This window comes from Triturus cristatus, chromosome 10 (genome assembly GCF_964204655.1).
Source record: "Triturus cristatus chromosome 10, aTriCri1.1, whole genome shotgun sequence".
Taxonomy (NCBI): domain Eukaryota; kingdom Metazoa; phylum Chordata; class Amphibia; order Caudata; family Salamandridae; genus Triturus; species Triturus cristatus.
In genome coordinates, this window is record NC_140593.1 from 1,231,842,030 (window position 1) to 1,231,860,004 (window position 17,975).

The window sequence follows — 17,975 nt, forward strand, 5'->3', positions numbered from 1 at the left end:
CCCCAGGAACGCACGTTCCACTAGTAATGCACGTTCCACCATTAACGCACGTGCTACCAGTAATGCACATTCCAACAGTAATGCACATTCCACCAGTATACCCCAGTAACGCACGTTCCACTAGTAATGCACATTCCACCAGTAATGCACATTCCACCGGTAACGCACATTACACTAGTAATGCACATGCTACCAGTAATGCACGTTCCACTAGTAATGCACGTTCCCGCAGTAATGCACATGCTACCAGTAACGCACGTTCCACTAGTAATGCACGTTCCACCAATAAAGCACGTTCCACCAGTAATGCACATTCCACCAGTAACGCACGTTCCACTAGTAATGCACGTTCCACCAGTAACACACATTCCACCAGTAAAGCACGTTCCACCATTAACGCACACTCCACCAGTAAAGCACATTCCACCAGTAACGCATATTCCACCAGAAACGCACGTTCCACCAGTAATGCACGTTCCACCAGTAATGCACATTCCACCAGTAACGCACATTCCGCCAGTATACCCCAGTAACGCACGTTCCACTAGTAATACACGTTCCACCAGTAATGCATGTTCCACCAGTATTGCACATTCCACCAGTAACGCACGTTCCACTAGTAATGCATGTTCTACCAATAACGCACATTCCACCAGTATACCCCAGTAACGCACGTTCCACTAGTAATGCACGTTCCACCATTAACGCACATTCTACCGGTAACGCACATTCCACGAGTAATGCACATGCTACCAGTAACGCACGTTCCACTAGTAATGCACGTTCCACCAGTAATGCACATGCTACCAGTAATGCACGTTCCACTAATAATGCACGTTCCACCAATAAAGCACGTTCCACCAGTAATGCACATTCCACCAGTAACGCACGTTCCACTAGTAATACAGGTTCTACCAATAACGCACATTCCACCAGTATACCCCAGTAACGCATGTTCCACTAGTAATACACGTTCCACCAGTAACGCACGTTCCACCAGTAATGCACATTCCACCACTAACGCACGTTCCACTAGTAATGCACGTTCCACCAGTAATGCACATTCTACCGGTAACGCACATTCCACGAGTAATGCACATGCTACCAGTAACGCACGTTCCACTAGTAATGCACGTTCCACCAGTAATGCACATGCTACCAGTAACGCACGTTCCACTAGGAATGCACGTTCCACCAATAAAGCACGTTCCACCAGTAATGCACATTCCACCAGTAACGCACGTTCCACTAGTAATACAGGTTCTACCAATAACGCACATTCCACCAGTATACCCCAGTAACGCATGTTCCACTAGTAATGCACGTTCCACCAGTAACGCACGTTCCACCAGTAATGCACATTCCACCACTAACGCACATTCTACTAGTAATGCACGTTTCACCCGTAATGCACATTCCACCAGTAACGCATGTTCCACTAGTAATGCACATGCTACCAGTAAAGCACGTTCTACTAGTAATGCACGTTCCACCAGTAATGCACGTTCCACCAGTAACACACATTCCACCAGTAACACACATTCCACCAGTAACGCACATTCCGCCAGTATACTCCAGTAACGCACATTCCACAAGTAACGCACGTTCCACCAGTTACACACGTTCCACTAGTAATGCACGTTCCACCAGTAACGCACGTTCCACTAGTAATGCACGTTCCAACAGTAAGGCACATGCTACCAGTATATCTCAGTAACGCACATTCCAGCAGTAATGCACATTCCACCAGTAACACATGTTCCACTGGTAATGCACGTTCTTCTAATATCGCACATTCCACCAGCATTCCCCAGTAACGCACGTTCCACCAGTAACGTATGTTCCACCAGTAATGCACATTCTACCAATAACGCACATTCCACCAGTATACCCCAGTAACGCACGGTCCACTAGTAATGCACATTCCACCAGTAACGCAGGTTCCACCGGTAATGCACATTACACCAGTAACGAATGTTCCACCAGTAATGCACGTTCCACTAGTAATGCACGTTCCACCAGTAATGCACATGCTACCAGTAACGCACGTTCCACTAGTAATGCACGTTCCACCAATAAAGCACGTTCCACCAGTAATGCACATTCCACCAGTAACGCACGTTCCACTATTAATGCACGTTCCACCAGTAACACACATTCCACCAGTAAAGCACGTTCCACCATTAACGCACATTCCACCAGTAAAGCACATTCCACCAGTAACGCATATTCCACCAGAAACGCACGTTCCACCAGTAATGCACGTTCCACCAGTAACGCACATTCCACCAGTAACGCACATTCCGCCAGTATACCCCAGTAACGCACGTTCCACTAGTAATACACGTTCCACCAGTAATGCATGTTCCACCAGTATTGCACATTCCACCAGTAACGCACGTTCCACTAGTAATGCATGTTCTTCCAATAACGCACATTCCACCAGTATACCCCAGTAACGCACGTTCCACTAGTAATGCACGTTCCACCATTAACGCACATGCTACTAGTAATGCACATTCCACCAGAAATGCACATTCCACCAGTATACCCCAGTAACGCACGTTCCACTAGTGATGCACGTTCCACCAGTAATGCACATTCCACCGGTAACGCACATTCCACGAGTAATGCACATGCTACCAGTAACGCACGTTCCACTAGTAATGCACGTTCCACCAATAAAGCACGTTCCACCAGTAATGCACATTCCACCAGTAACGCACGTTCCACTAGTAATACAGGTTCTACCAATAACACACATTCCACTAGTATACCCCAGTAACGCACGTTCCACTAGTAATGCACGTTCCACCAGTAATGCACATTCCACCACTAACGCACATTCCACCAGTATAACCCAGTAACGCACATTCTACTAGTAATGCACGTTGCACCCGTAATGCACATTCCACCAGTAACGCACGTTCAACTAGTAATGCACATGCTACCAGTAAAGCACGTTCTACTAGTAATGCACGTTCCACCAGTAATGCACGTTCCACCATAACGCACATTCCACCAGTAACGCACATTCCACCAGTAACGCACATTCCGCCAGTATACTCCAGTAACGCACATTCCACAATTAACGCACGTTCCACCAGTTACACACGTTCCACTAGTAATGCACGTTCCACCAGTCACGCACGTTCCATTAGTAATGCACGTTCCAACAGTAAGGCACATGCTACCAGTAACGCACGTTCCACTATTGATACACGTTCCACCAGTAACGCATGTTCCACCAGTATTGCACATTCCACCAGTAACGCACGTTCCACTAGTAATGCATGTTCTACCAATAACGCACATTCCACCAGTATACCCCAGTAACGCACGTTCCACTAGTAATGCATGTTCCACCAGTAACGCACGTGCTACAAGTAATGCACATTCCACCAGTAATGCACATTCCCCCAGTATACCGCAGTAATGCATGTTTCACTAGTAATGCACATGCTACCAGTAACGCATATTCCACTAGTAATGCACGTTCCACCAGTAATGCACATGCTACCAGTAACACACGTTCCACTAGTAATGCACGTTCCACCAATAAAGCACGTTCCACCAGTAATGCACATTCCACCAGTAACGCACATTCCACTAGTAATACAGGTTCTACCAATAACACACATTCCACCAGTATACCCCAGTCACGCACATTCCACAATTAACGCACGTTCCACCAGTATACCCCAGTAACGCACATTCTACTAGTAATGCACGTTCCACCAGTAACGCACGTTCCACCCGTAATGCACAATCCACCAATAATGCACATTCCACCAGTATACCCCAGTAACGCACATTCTACTAGTAATGCACGTTCCACCAGTAACGCACGTTCCACCCGTAATGCACAATCCACCAATAACGCACGTTCCACTAGTAATGCACATGCTACCAGTAATGCACGTTCTACTAGTAATGCGCATTCCACTAGTAATGCACATTCCACCAGTAACGCATGTTCCACTACTAAAGCACGTTCTACCAATAACGCACATTCCACCAGTATACCCCAGTAACGCACGTTCCACCAGTAATGCACATTCCACCAGTAACTCACGTTCCACTAGTAATGCATGTTCCACCAGTAACGCACATTCCACCAGTAACGCACATTCCACCAGTAACGCACATTCCGCCAGTATACTCCAGTAGCGCACATTCCACAAGTAACGCACGTTCCACCAGTTACACACGTTCCACTAGTAACGCACGTTCCAACAGTAAGGCACATGCTACCAGTAACGCACGTTCCACTATTTATACACGTTCCACCAGTAACGCATGTTCCACCAGTATTGCACATTCCACCAGTAATGCACATTCCACTAGTAATGCATGTTCTACCAATAACGCACATTCCACCAGTATACCCCAGTAACGCACGTTCCACTAGTAATGCATGTTCCAGTAGTAATACACGTTTCACCAGTAATGCACGTTCCTCCAGTAACGCACTTTCCACTAGTAATTCACGTTCCACTAGTAACACATGTTCCACCAGTAATGCAGATTCCACCAGTGATGCACATTCCAACAGTAATGCACGTTGCACCAGTATACCCCAGTAACGCACGTTCCACTGGTAATGCATGTTCCACCAGTAACGCACGTGCTACAAGTAATGCACATTCCACCAGTAATGCACATTCCACCAGTATACCGCAGTAACGCATGTTTCACTAGTAATGCACATGCTACCAGTAACGCATATTCCACTAGTAATGCACGTTCCACCAGTAATGCACATGCTACCAGTAACACACGTTCCACTAGTAATGCACGTTCCACCAATAAAGCACGTTCCACCAGTAATGCACATTCCACCAGTAACGCACATTCCACTAGTAATACAGGTTCTACCAATAACACACATTCCACCAGTATACCCCAGTCACGCACGTTCCACTAGTAATGCATGTTCCACCAGTAACGCACGTTCCACCAGTAATGCACATTACACCAGTAACGCACGTTCCACCAGTATACCCCAGTAACGCACATTCTACTAGTAATGCACGTTCCACCAGTAACGCACGTTCCACCCGTAATGCACAATCCACCAATAACGCACATTCCACCAGTATACCCCAGTAACGCACATTCTACTAGTAATGCACGTTCCACCAGTAACGCACGTTCCACCCGTAATGCACAATCCACCAATAACGCACGTTCCACTAGTAATGCACATGCTACCAGTAATGCACGTTCTACTAGTAATGCACGTTCCACTAGTAATGCACATTCCACCAGTAACGCATGTTCCACTACTAAAGCACGTTCTACCAATAACGCACATTCCACCAGTATACCCCAGTAACGCACGTTCCACCAGTAATGCACATTCCACCAGTAACTCACGTTCCACTAGTAATGCATGTTCCACCAGTAACGCACATTCCACCAGTAACGCACATTCCACCAGTAACGCACATTCCGCCAGTATACTCCAGTAACGCACATTCCACAAGTAACGCACGTTCCACCAGTTACACACGTTCCACTAGTAATGCACGTTCCACCAGTAACGCATGTTCCACTAGTAACGCACGTTCCAACAGTAAGGCACATGCTACCAGTAACGCACGTTCCACTATTTATACACGTTCCACCAGTAACGCATTTTCCACCAGTATTGCACATTCCACCAGTAATGCACATTCCACTAGTAATGCATGTTCTACCAATAACGCACATTCCACCAGTATACCCCAGTAACGCACGTTCCACTAGTAATGCATGTTCCAGTAGTAATACACGTTTCACCAGTAATGCACGTTCCTCCAGTAACGCACTTTCCACTAGTAATTCACGTTCCACTAGTAACACATGTTCCACCAGTAATGCAGATTCCACCAGTGATGCACATTCCAACAGTAATGCACGTTGCACCAGTAACGCACTTTCCACCAGTAATGCACTTTCCACCAGTAACGCTTGTTCCATCAGTAATGCATGTTCCACCAGTAATGCACACTCCATCAGTAATGCACATTCCACCAGCAACGAATGTTCCACCAGAAATGTACATTCCACCCGTAATGCACATGCTACCAGTAATGCATATTCTACTAGTAATGCAAATGCTACCAGTAACGCATGTTCCAGTAGTAATACACGTTTCACCAGTAATGCACGTTCCACCAGTAACGCACTTTCCACTAGTAATTCACGTTCCACTAGTAACGCACCTTCCACGAGTAACGCACTTTCCACCAGTAATGCACTTTCCACCAGTAACGCTTGTTCCATCAGTAATGCATGTTCCACCAGTAATGCACATTCCACCAGTAATGCACGTTCCACTAGTAATGCATGTTCTACCAATTACGCATATTCCACCAGTATACCCCAGTAACGCACGTTCCACTAGTAATGCACGTTCCACCAGTAACACATGTTCCACTAGTAATGCACGTTCTACCAATAATGCACATTCCACCAGTATACCCCAGTAATGCACGTTCCAGCAGTAATGCACATTCCACCAGTAACGCATGTTCCACTAGTAATGCACGTTTTTCTAATAATGCACATTAAACCAGCATACCCCTGTAACGCATGTTCCACCAGTAATGCACATTCTACCACTAACGCACATTCCACCAGTATACCCCAGTAACGCACGTTCCACTAGTAATGCCCATTCCACCAGTAACGCAGGTTCCACCAGTAATGCACATTCCACCAGTAACGAATGTTCCACCAGAAATGTACATTCCACTCATAATGCACATGCTACCAGTAATGCACGTTCCACTAGTAATGCACATGCTACCAGTAACACATGTTCCAGTAGTAATACAAGTTTCACCAGTAATGCACGTTCCACCAGTAACACATGTTCCACTAGTAATTCACGTTCTACCAATAATGCACATTCCACCAGTATATCCCAGTAACGCATGTTCCACCAGTAATGCACATTTCACCAGTAATGCACATTACACCAGTAATGCATGTTCCACCACTAACGAACATTCCACCAGTAACTCATGTTCCACTAGTAACGCACACTCCACCAGAAATGCATGTTCCACCAGTAATGCACATTCCACCTGTATCCACCAGTGATGCACATCCTACAAATATCCACCAATAACGCACATTTCACCAGTATACACCAGTAACAAATATTCCACCAGTATCCACCAGTAACGCATGTTCCACCACTATCCACCAGTAACACACGTTCCACCAGTATTCACCAGCAATGCATGCTCCTCCAGTATTCACCAATAATGCACATTCCACCAGTATACCCCAGTAACGCAAGTTTCACCAGTAACACATGTTCCACCAGTAACGCACGTTTCACCAGTATCCACCCGTAATGCACATTCCACCAATATGCAACAGTAGCATACATTTCACCAGTAACACATATTTCGCCAGTAACGCATGTTCCACCAGTATCCACCAGTAATGCACGTTCCATCAGTATCCACCAGTAACACATGTTCTACCAGTATCCACCAGTAACGCATGTTCCACCAGAATCCAGCAGTAATGCACGGTCCACCAGTAAAGCATGTTCCACCAGTAACACACGTTCCACCAGTAACTCACGCTCCACCAGTATCCACCAGTAATGCACATGCCAACACTATACAACAGTAATGCACATTCCACCAGTATCCACCAGCAACACACGTTCCACCAGTATCCATGAGAAATGCACGGGCCAGCATTATACACCAGTAATGCACGTTCCACCAGTATCTACCAGTAATGCACATTCCACCAGTATCCACCAGCAATGCACGTTTCACCAGTATCCACCAGTAACACACATTTCACCAATAACGATCAATCCACCAGTAATGCATGTTCTACCAGTATCAACCAGTAACGCATGTTCCACCAGTAGTGCATATTCCACCACCAATTCACATTCCACCAGTAATGCACGTTCCACCAGAAATGCATGTTCCACCAGTAACACATGTTCCACCAGTATCCACCAGTAATGCACATCCCACATTCCACCAGTATCCACCAGTAATGCACGGTCCACCAGTACCCACCAGTAACACGTTCCACCAGTATCCACCAGTATGGCACATTCCACCAGTAATGCACATTCCACCAGTATTACGCTCTAGTACAACTGATCGCTCCCAAGTTCACCATTGCTGTTCACTATTGGATGATCTGTCTATGCAAATTTGATGGTTTGACAACCACATGAGCCTCAAGAAAGCTCTTAAACTATTTAATTCTGTTGATTTTCCACTCTGCTTTGATGCTTGTAGTTAGGTTTGTTGTTTTGTTGTTAGTAAATAGTTTTGTTTAATTAAGGAGGTCGGAACTCGCGGAGTTCTACTCTTCAGAATTCAGCGGAGTTAGGTAAAAACTCTATGAGATTCTGTGGAGTTCCGCCTGCGGCAAAATGCCGCCCAGTCCTAATGAAGACAAGACTTCTGTCGCCTTCCATACTGCGTATTTAGACCTGGCACTATCTACAAAGTTAGATTGCAGTGCACGGAAACATCACGTTACTGGTGTTAGGGTGAGGCGGCAAGCAGCAACAGCCCTGCAGGTTATCTCACCCCCGGCATAGGGAAGCGAGACATTTAGTGAAACATTTAGTTCACAGAGTATGCCATTTGCTGTAGCAGTGTTTGCAGGGGAGGGGTTATCTGTCGTAGATTAGCCCCTGCTTCCCGTTGAGTTGTCTTTGTTTTAAAGTAGTATTTCTGCACGTAACACCCCTCTCTGAAATCTGAAACCCCGACCTCTGCTTCCCCCACATATGGCCACACCAGGAAAAAGTGGACCGTAGTCCACCTCAACGGGAGATAGGCCTGACTCAGTTGCTTTGAACAATGCCTCCTCTTATTGCCAGGGGTGGTGGTCTAAAACAGGCTAGACATGTGCATGCTGTTGTCAAGTTGTGGTGCTGTTTTCAAGTTGTGGCACTGTACCTTGGGCGTGCAGGGGTAAACACTGTATGCCACCTGGACTCTCATGGAGCAATACGCGATTCTAAAGGCGGGACATCCTTCCCTCACAGTGATCATTGGGTTACTTAAACAGCAGCAACACCGCAGCTGCTTGTCCATCACCTGTGAGGACTTCAAGGCCAAGTATTACAAACACAGACAGGCACTGCCATCCCACTCCCAAATCTCAAGTGCAGTTCACACTGAACTCCTAGGCCCTAGGCATGGCCCAATTCTGTCCCATGAAGAGGATCATGCATCGCAAACCCTTTGTGACTTCTGGAGAGCTGCAACTCCCCATAGCTCTGTTGTGCTTAATGTGAAACCCCTGTGCATCTCACAGGTTGCAACATAACACTGACAAGCCCCCACCACATGCCCATTGCTTAAACCCTCACCTTGAGCCAGCACCTTCCCCACAGATGGCTAAGCTAGGGCCCACGTATATATCCCCAGTTGCCTTCGCACTCACTGCTATAGTGCATGCTCCGCAATGCCGGGTTCTAGGATTCAAGGCTCCAATACCTACTCCGCCCCCTCCGCTCTGTATGGTCAGAAAATCATGGCGGATTAATATTCTCCTCTGGTTGCCCCCTCTTCCCTCGAGACAAATCAGCATTCAGCACACACCACGAGCGACGCCAACACTCCTATCTCAAACTTTGGTGCATGTGTCACAGACATTAGATCTAGGTAAATGTGTGTAGGTTGTTGCTGTCTCAGGGAGAGTGTACAGCTAGGCCATCATGATGCCAAAGTTCCCTCTTGTGGCGCGTGAAGCATGCAATGCCTTGTTATGTGCTCATGGGTGAGGGGGGCATGCCAGTAAACTCAGCTCTACCAGTGAATGGTCGAGCTTTTGCCGAACTCCGTGCTGCAAGCGGAGCGCAGAGTGGTAAAACTCCGCAAACGCTACCGGCAGATCTGAGTTTTCCACCCACCCCGAGTGCCAAACTGCCTCAAGGAATGAACATCCGCTATAAATATTAAATCAAATATAATATCATGCCCAAGCCAAGCTTTAAAAAGAAACAAGCATTAGCAATGCCAATAGATGTAGCGTATGAATGAAAGTGCCCTTTGTATAATTGATGACTTTAGGCAGTCGATAAGTTATCATACAGGCACTCTGTCACTTATCCTGGCACTCATGCATCCATTCATCCATCCATCTATCCACTGACTCATATCTGCATTTGAATTCTGACACAACCACAATAAAAGACACACAAACTCAAGGACATGTGCACGATAAATGAGAAGAAACAAGTAGAAAAAAGAAAGCACGTTGCAGTCTAAACACAGGTGGCCTATGCTCACAAACTCTCGCCCAGCAACCCAGGCACGAGATGTAAGCAATTTCTCCTGCAGGGTGTTTCCTCTTCTTACATGCATCAGAGTGCCGAGCGGATTTTACCAGCACAGAGCAGGCGTGTATGGGGAACGCATCTGTTGTAAGCACAGGGACAGGATTTCTACCGGTTGCACCTTAGCTTAAATTAAACCAGTTCAAATTGATAATTTCTGTCCTAGTGCATAACAAGGGATTCTCTTGTGGTTTTTCAGTATCTTCTTAAAACCACATTCAGATACAATGTCTCTCACTGGAAGCAGTGGTATTACATTTAGACACTGGAGAAGGAACTGCCTTTTGCACTAAAATGGGTAAGTGTTAGTCACCGATGAATAAATCAAGGTTTGGGCCACTTTTACTCTCAGCTCTGGCCAATATATTCATGCTGAGATGTGCATGTTGGTGAAACGTATTGTAAACGACTGCTTCTCGCAGCCTTGAATCAATAGCTGGTAATAAATACATATAAACTGAATCCCCACCCCTGCCTTTTTTTATAGGATGATTGGCGGTGTAGGCGAGTTTATTGGACTGAGTCCACAAACACCATGGGTGAATATGATTAGTGTGCAGAAGTCGATGTACGCACAGTGACAGGATCACTATTTTACCACAAATGTGAACACACAAGTCACGTATGAGAGAAGGTTTGATATATATGCACTCACCATGTAAGTATGGAATACCTACGTGCTATAAGTTATACAAGCCCACCATTGTAGGATTGGTAAGTTATGCACAGCTGCACTTGTGATAACAGGGATGTTGTATAGTGTGAACACCACCGACCCTTCTCCATACACATTTCACTATAAGGAGACCTGTGTCTTTCCTCTATAGTAAGGTTTTATACGCTGAAACAATACTGTGTCAGGCTATAATTCTAGTTAATTACCATTGATAACAACGATTCGTCTACTTTGGAGATGTATACCATCAACATCAGGATGAATTTGAGTCACTATTGAGGTAAGAGTTTAGTTTTGAGAAGGCTCTAATGGACTGATAGCCTTCTACATACACGCTAAGGTCCCTCTTCCATTTATTCCCATGGTTTATAATCAGATGGTTTATGTCCTGATGAGGCCCAAGGATTTATGCCATTGGGTCGAAACGTCACAGTATTTCAGTTTTCCTATCAAACAATTCAAATGAAGATCTAAAAATCACATTGGACTTTGGCTCTTGCCTATTATTTTGACAACCCCGAAAATATCTTTGTGTCTGAAAGTACAAACCACATACTGACTCTTGGTAACTTGTAAGCACCCTGCTGCCTATGCTGTTGTTTGTTGTTTGGTATATATGGTGAGAAAATTAATATAATATCCTTTCACACAGAGAGGCGCTTGGATACATTGTTTGATTATATGTTTGAATTGATCGACTAATCCTCACAGGTTGGATACTTGCATTAGACCTGTGCAAAGGAATCCCACAGAACCAATGTGAATTCTGCAGCTAAAGTGCTTTCAAGCACACAATTTGATGTTCATTTTCCAAAAAGAAGCCTTTGGGAGAAGCACCCAAATTTCCTACAAAGTTTCCTTTATTTATGTATTTAATTATTTAGCGCTAAACTGGACTGGAGGCATCAAATGTCTATGCATTTATCATAAAGCAGCGCACAGAGAATAGATACGTTTGGAAAGACAGAGACTAAGAAATCCATGTTAAAAAAGGGGAGTTAATTGGTAGGAGTAAGAATGGTTTTAAACAGATGTGTTTTACGTCCCTCCTGAAAGTGGATCCGTTATGGGCTATTCTTAGATGTCACCAAACACAACACCCCAATTGAGGTCACGTCACTAGTGACAGATAATAGATACTTATGGTTCCAGCTACATGATACTTGTCCAATCGACCTCAGATGGACAACACTTTCATGCACTGATTGCTAATAATTTTAGAAAATATTTCCTGGGGTAAAACGCTCATAATAACGTAAAATGCTCTTAAAAATATTAATATAGAGTACTAGGCCCCCCCAAAAGTTTCAACAGTGAAATTCATGCAGATTTCCACCAACTCCTTTCCTCAGATGTTGTTGTGAGGGGCGTGCCCCCAAAATGAGGCCGGACATCACTCCTCCCTGATTGAACTCCATTGGCTCCCCTCACCGGCCTGCGCCATCTTCAAACCAGCTACATCATTTACAAAGCATCACGACCAGCGCGCCCGCCAGTCTAACTGACAAGGCCACCACTTCCACAGGCTCTCGGCACACCAGCAGCCAGGACATCAGACTGGAGAAGAAGCAGCACAAAAATGAAAGAACAGAGTAATGGGCCATCTCCATCTCTGCACCCAGGATCTGGAACAACATCCCTGTATCCATCAGGACCGCCGCAGCGTCTGTGCACTCAGGATCTGGAACAACATCCCCGTATCCATCAGGACCACCGCAGCATCGGTGCACCCAGGATCTGCAACAACATCCCTGCATCCATCAGGACCACCACAGCATCTGTGCACCCACGATCTGCAACAACATCCCCGGATCCATCAGGACCACCACAGCATCTGTGCACCCAGGATCTGCAACAACATCCCCGGATCCATCAGGACCACCCCAGCATCTGTGCACCCAGGATCCGGAACAACATCCCTGTATCCATCAGGACCGCCACAGCATCTATGCACCCAGGATCAGGAACAACATCCCCGTATCCATCAGAACCACCCCGGCATCGGTGCACCCAGGATCTGGATCAACATCCCCGTATCCATCAGGACCACCGCAGCATCTGTGCACCCAGGATCTGCAACAACATCCCCATATCCATCAGGACTGCGGCAGCATCTGTGCACCAAGGATCCGGAACAACATCCCTGTATCCATCAGGACCACCGCAGCATCGGTGCACCCAGGATCCGTAACAACATCCCCGTATCCATCAGGACCACCGCAGCATCTGTGCACCCAGGATCTGCAACAACATCCCTGTATCCATCAGGACCACCACAGCATCTGTGCACCCAGGATCTGCAACAACATCCCCGGATCCATCAGGACCACCCCAGCATCTGTGCACCCAGGATCCGGAACAACATCCCTGTATCCATCAGGACCGCCACAGCATCTATGCACCCAGGATCAGGAACAACATCCCCGTATCCATCAGAACCACCCCGGCATCGGTGCACCCAGGATCTGGATCAACATCCCCGTATCCATCAGGACCACCGCAGCATCTGTGCACCCAGGATCTGCAACAACATCCCCATATCCATCAGGACCACCCCAGCATCTGTGCACCCAGGATCTGGATCAACTTCCCCGTATCCATCAGGACCACCGCAGCATCTGTGCACCCAGGATCTGCAACAACATCCCCATATCCATCAGGATCGCAGCAGCATCTGTGCACCCAGGATCAGGAACAACATCCCCGTATCCATCAGGACCGCCCCAGCATCTGTGCACCCAGGATCTGCAACAACATCCCCATATCCATCAGGACCACCCCAGCATCGGTGCACCCAGGATCTGGATCAACTTCCCCGTATCCATCAGGACCACCGCAGCATCTGTGCACCCAGGATCTGCAACAACATCCCCATATCCATCAGGTCTGCGGCAGCATCTGTGCACCAAGGATCTGGAACAACATCCCTGTATCCATCAGGACCCCTGCAGCGTCTGTGCACCCAGGATCCAGAACAACATCCCCGTATCCATCAGGACCGCCCCAGCATCTGTGCACCCAGGATCTGCAACAACATCCCCATATCCATCAGGACCACCCCAGCATCTGTGCACCCAGGATCTGGATCAACTTCCCCGTATCCATCAGGACCACCGCAGCATCTGTGCACCCAGGATCTGCAACAACATCCCCATATCCATCAGGATCGCAGCAGCATCTGTGCACCCAGGATCAGGAACAACATCCCCGTATCCATCAGGACCACATCAGCATCTGTGCACCCAGGATCTGGAACAACATCCCTGTCTGCATCAGGACCACCGCAGCATCTGTGCACCCAGGATCTGGAACAACATCCCCATATCCATCAGGATCGCAGCAGCATCTGTGCACCCAGGATCAGGAACGACATCCCCGTATCCATCAGGACAACCACAGCATCTGTGCACCCAGGATCTGGAACAACATCTCTGTATCCATCAGGACCGCCCCAGGATCTGTGCACCCAGGATCTGGAACAACATCCCCATATCCATCAGGACCACAGCAGCATCTGTGCACCCAGGGTCTGGAACAACATCCCCGTATCCATCAGGACCACCGCAGCATCTGTGTACCCAGGGTCTGGAACAACATCCCTGTGTCCATCAGATCCACCACAGCATCTGTGCACCCAGGATCTGGAACAACATCCTGTGTCCATCAGGATCACCGCAGCATCTGTGTACCCAGGGTCTGGAACAACATCCCCGTATCCATCAGGACCACCCCAGGATCTGTGCACCCAGGATCTGGACCAACATCCCCATATCCATCAGGACCACAGCAACATCTGTGCACCCAGGATTTGGAACAACATCCCTGTGCCCATCAGGACCGCCCAGTGCTGCTCTGGTGTATAAGCATTGAAGACTCACCTCTTTAAAGAACACTACATCACAACGCAGAACCCGTTCACGTCTGCTCTTAGAACTCAGCTTTCTCTCCAGCCAGTAAGTGACTAAGAGCCTGATTTAGATCTCGGTGGACGGGCTACTCCGCCATAACAGTGACGGATATCCCATCCGCTGAAATATAAATCTGATAGGATATAATGGGATTTATATTTCAGCGGACGGGATATCCATCACCGTTGTGACTTTGACCCAGTACCACGCTCCAATGCATTTGGCAGGTTTACGCTATTCTAATACCACATTAATACACAAACAAATACAGACGCGTAGCAGGTGGCAAAATGCCGCTAGCAGAAAGAGCGGAGCCGCTGCACTGCAGGGAAGCAGCAGAATGTACGCCGGAGGTAGCCCGCTGGCGAGCAGAGGGTGGGCTCGCGCTAGCCAGGGGAATCCGCCCCTTGCAATCAACTGTTGACCATTACATAAGGATGGCTGTGGTTCACAGAAGTGACAAGTTATATCACTGTCACCAGAAATATTTAACTATCTAACAAAGCTGCTAAACGACGAAATAATATGCATAATCAGCAAATTATAACACATTTTTACGGAACTATCAAGTACTGACACAATTAACAATAAGTCATATTTCTGCAGAATCAAATAGTTTCACCAGTTGTATAAAAAAGTAAAAGTTAACAGAGTGAGCAAATGCAGAATTAAGAAACTATGTCGCAGGCTGAGGAAACAACCGAATAAGACAATATTGGAGAATTCACAAATGACCATGCGACGAGTAATATTACCACATTACGGATTATTTCTAAATTGAGACAGTATATCTGAGCAGTTTTCTATATTAGCAAAATCCAGGATGGAACCTTATATTATTTTACATAGTGAGAAAATTATGTCACAGAAATGGCAACTTGTAAAAGCAGTTTGCAAAATTCGAAAATGATATGTCAGAAAGTGTCAAGTTATGTCACCGGATTCTGCACACTTTGATAACTATGTGAGGAGGCCAATGTTTTACTTACAGTCTTGATCCACATCAGCAAAGTCTTAAAAAAAAGAAAAAGAGCGAGGGTTAGTAAGTGTGTCCTGACGACTATACAAACATGTGAGCAAACATAGTTTATGCATTGTTGTGTAGAGGGTGGAGGACATACTTTATGCGTTGCTTGAGTAAAGGGTAGGGGACGCCGTTTATACATTGCTTGAGTAGAGGGCGGAGGACATTGGGCTCGATTCACAGAACTAACTTAAGACAAAATCCTAAACTTACTACCATTTTGGTATTCACAGAAGGCACTTACTCATTTTGGTATTCACAGAAGTTCGGAGTCCTAACTTTAGGCCTCCTAAATGCCATCTGTGAATACCGAACGTCTTAAAGTTAGGATTTTTGTCAGTTTAGGAGTCCTAAAGGTAGGCGTCCTAACTTTACTACTCCTAAACTGAGAAAAATCCTAACTTTAAGACTTTCGGTATTCACAGAAGGCATTTAGGAGTCCTAAAGTTAGGAGTCCTAATTTTACTACTCCTAAACTGAGAAAAATCCTAACTTTAAGACTTTCAGTATTCACAGAAGGCATTTAGGAGTCCTAAAGTTAGGACTCCTAACTTCTGTGAATACCGAAATGAATAAGTGCCTTCTGTGTATACCAAAATTAGTAAGGGCCTTCTGTGAATACCAAAATGGTAGTAAGTTAAGGATTTTGGCTTAAGTTAGTTCTGTGAATCGGGCCCATAGTTTATGCATTGCTTGAGTAGCGGGAGGAGGACATAGTTTATGCATTGTTTGAGTACAGAGTGGAGGCATAGTTTATGCATTGCTTGTGGAAAGTTTGTAGGACATAGTTTAAGCATTGCTTGAGTAGCGGGAGGAGGACATAGTTTATGCATTGCTTGAGTAGAGGGTGAAGGACATAGTTTATGCATTGCTTGAGTACAGAGTGGAGGCATAGTTTATGCATTGCTTGTAGAAAGTTTGGAGGGCCTAGTTTATGCATTGCTTGAGTACAGAGTGGAGGCATAGTTTATGCATTGCTTGAGAAGAGGGTGGAGGACATAGTTTATGCATTGGTTGAGTTGTGGGTAGAGGCATTTCAGTGGTGTTCAAGCTCTTAGAGGGAGAGCTCAGGGTTTCTTTGGGTGCATTACAAGCCTGTCTTGAACTCCCTTTAAGGGGAATGGCCATAAAGACCCACAGACACAATCGGTCCTTTTGTAGATAGCTGTTGGTGGGTGGACCACTTATTGTGTACCCAAGAAATCATTCCCAAACTAACTTTTGGGTTCTTTTAAGGCAGAGATTCTCCTGAGGACCCGACAGCCCACGCAAAAGCTTTATCAAAACTTCCAAAGTAAGAATATGGACAAGCTTGGAAATCAACTACAACCAGACGCCTGTTTAATCCCACTGAGGAGCCAGGTGTAGAGGTTTACTAGTTTCCTACACCATTGTGTGGATTCTAAGAAAACTGCAGGGTTGGGAAAGTGCATCTCACTGGGTCATCTCAGGGATGAAAAGTTAGGAGGAGAGAACAGTTCAAGGAGCGAGTCCCCAGGGTACCGTGTCAGAGCAGCAACTTGAGATCCATAAAAGGGCATGTTGCCCTCCTCAGTAAATGCTCCAAAACATGCTTTATCAGAGGGAACATCGCTTCCTTTATGCCAACATTTTAGTGTTGCGACGACTGATCGTTGTTAGAAATGGGATCTCTGGTTGGCTAAGGCTTGCGCCAAAGCCAGGCAGAGACCACCACTCTAAGTCAGGGCTGGGGAGTTACACGCCGAAGATAACCCCTGCTCACCCCCTTGGTAGCTTGGCACGAGCAGTCAGGCGTATCCCGGAGGCAATGTGTAAAGCGTTTGCGCGCGCACACAGCAACAACACCCCAGGCACACCACAAAAGAAACTCCACACAAGGTTATGTATAAAAAATAGCCTTTGTATTATAATAAACACATTAGATGATAATCACAAAATTTACACTGTGCCAACTGGCACTGGACAGAATTTTACAGGGGACTATTTACACAGGACAGGGCCACATGGACCACTGCCAGAATTAGCACAAATCACCAAATGTAAATGTAGAACATA

The 17,975-nt window shown here is 46.3% G+C and overlaps 1 protein-coding gene across 1 annotated transcript in view; it reads right to left on the minus strand.

Annotated features, from left to right (window-relative positions):
* Positions 1 to 17,975, minus strand: part of ITIH6 (inter-alpha-trypsin inhibitor heavy chain family member 6) — a 246,002-nt gene that overhangs the window by 24,731 nt on the left and 203,296 nt on the right. The window contains 1 exon segment of the mRNA XM_085629844.1: positions 15,904 to 15,927. Within this exon segment, the coding sequence (XP_085485970.1) occupies positions 15,904 to 15,927 (24 nt within the window).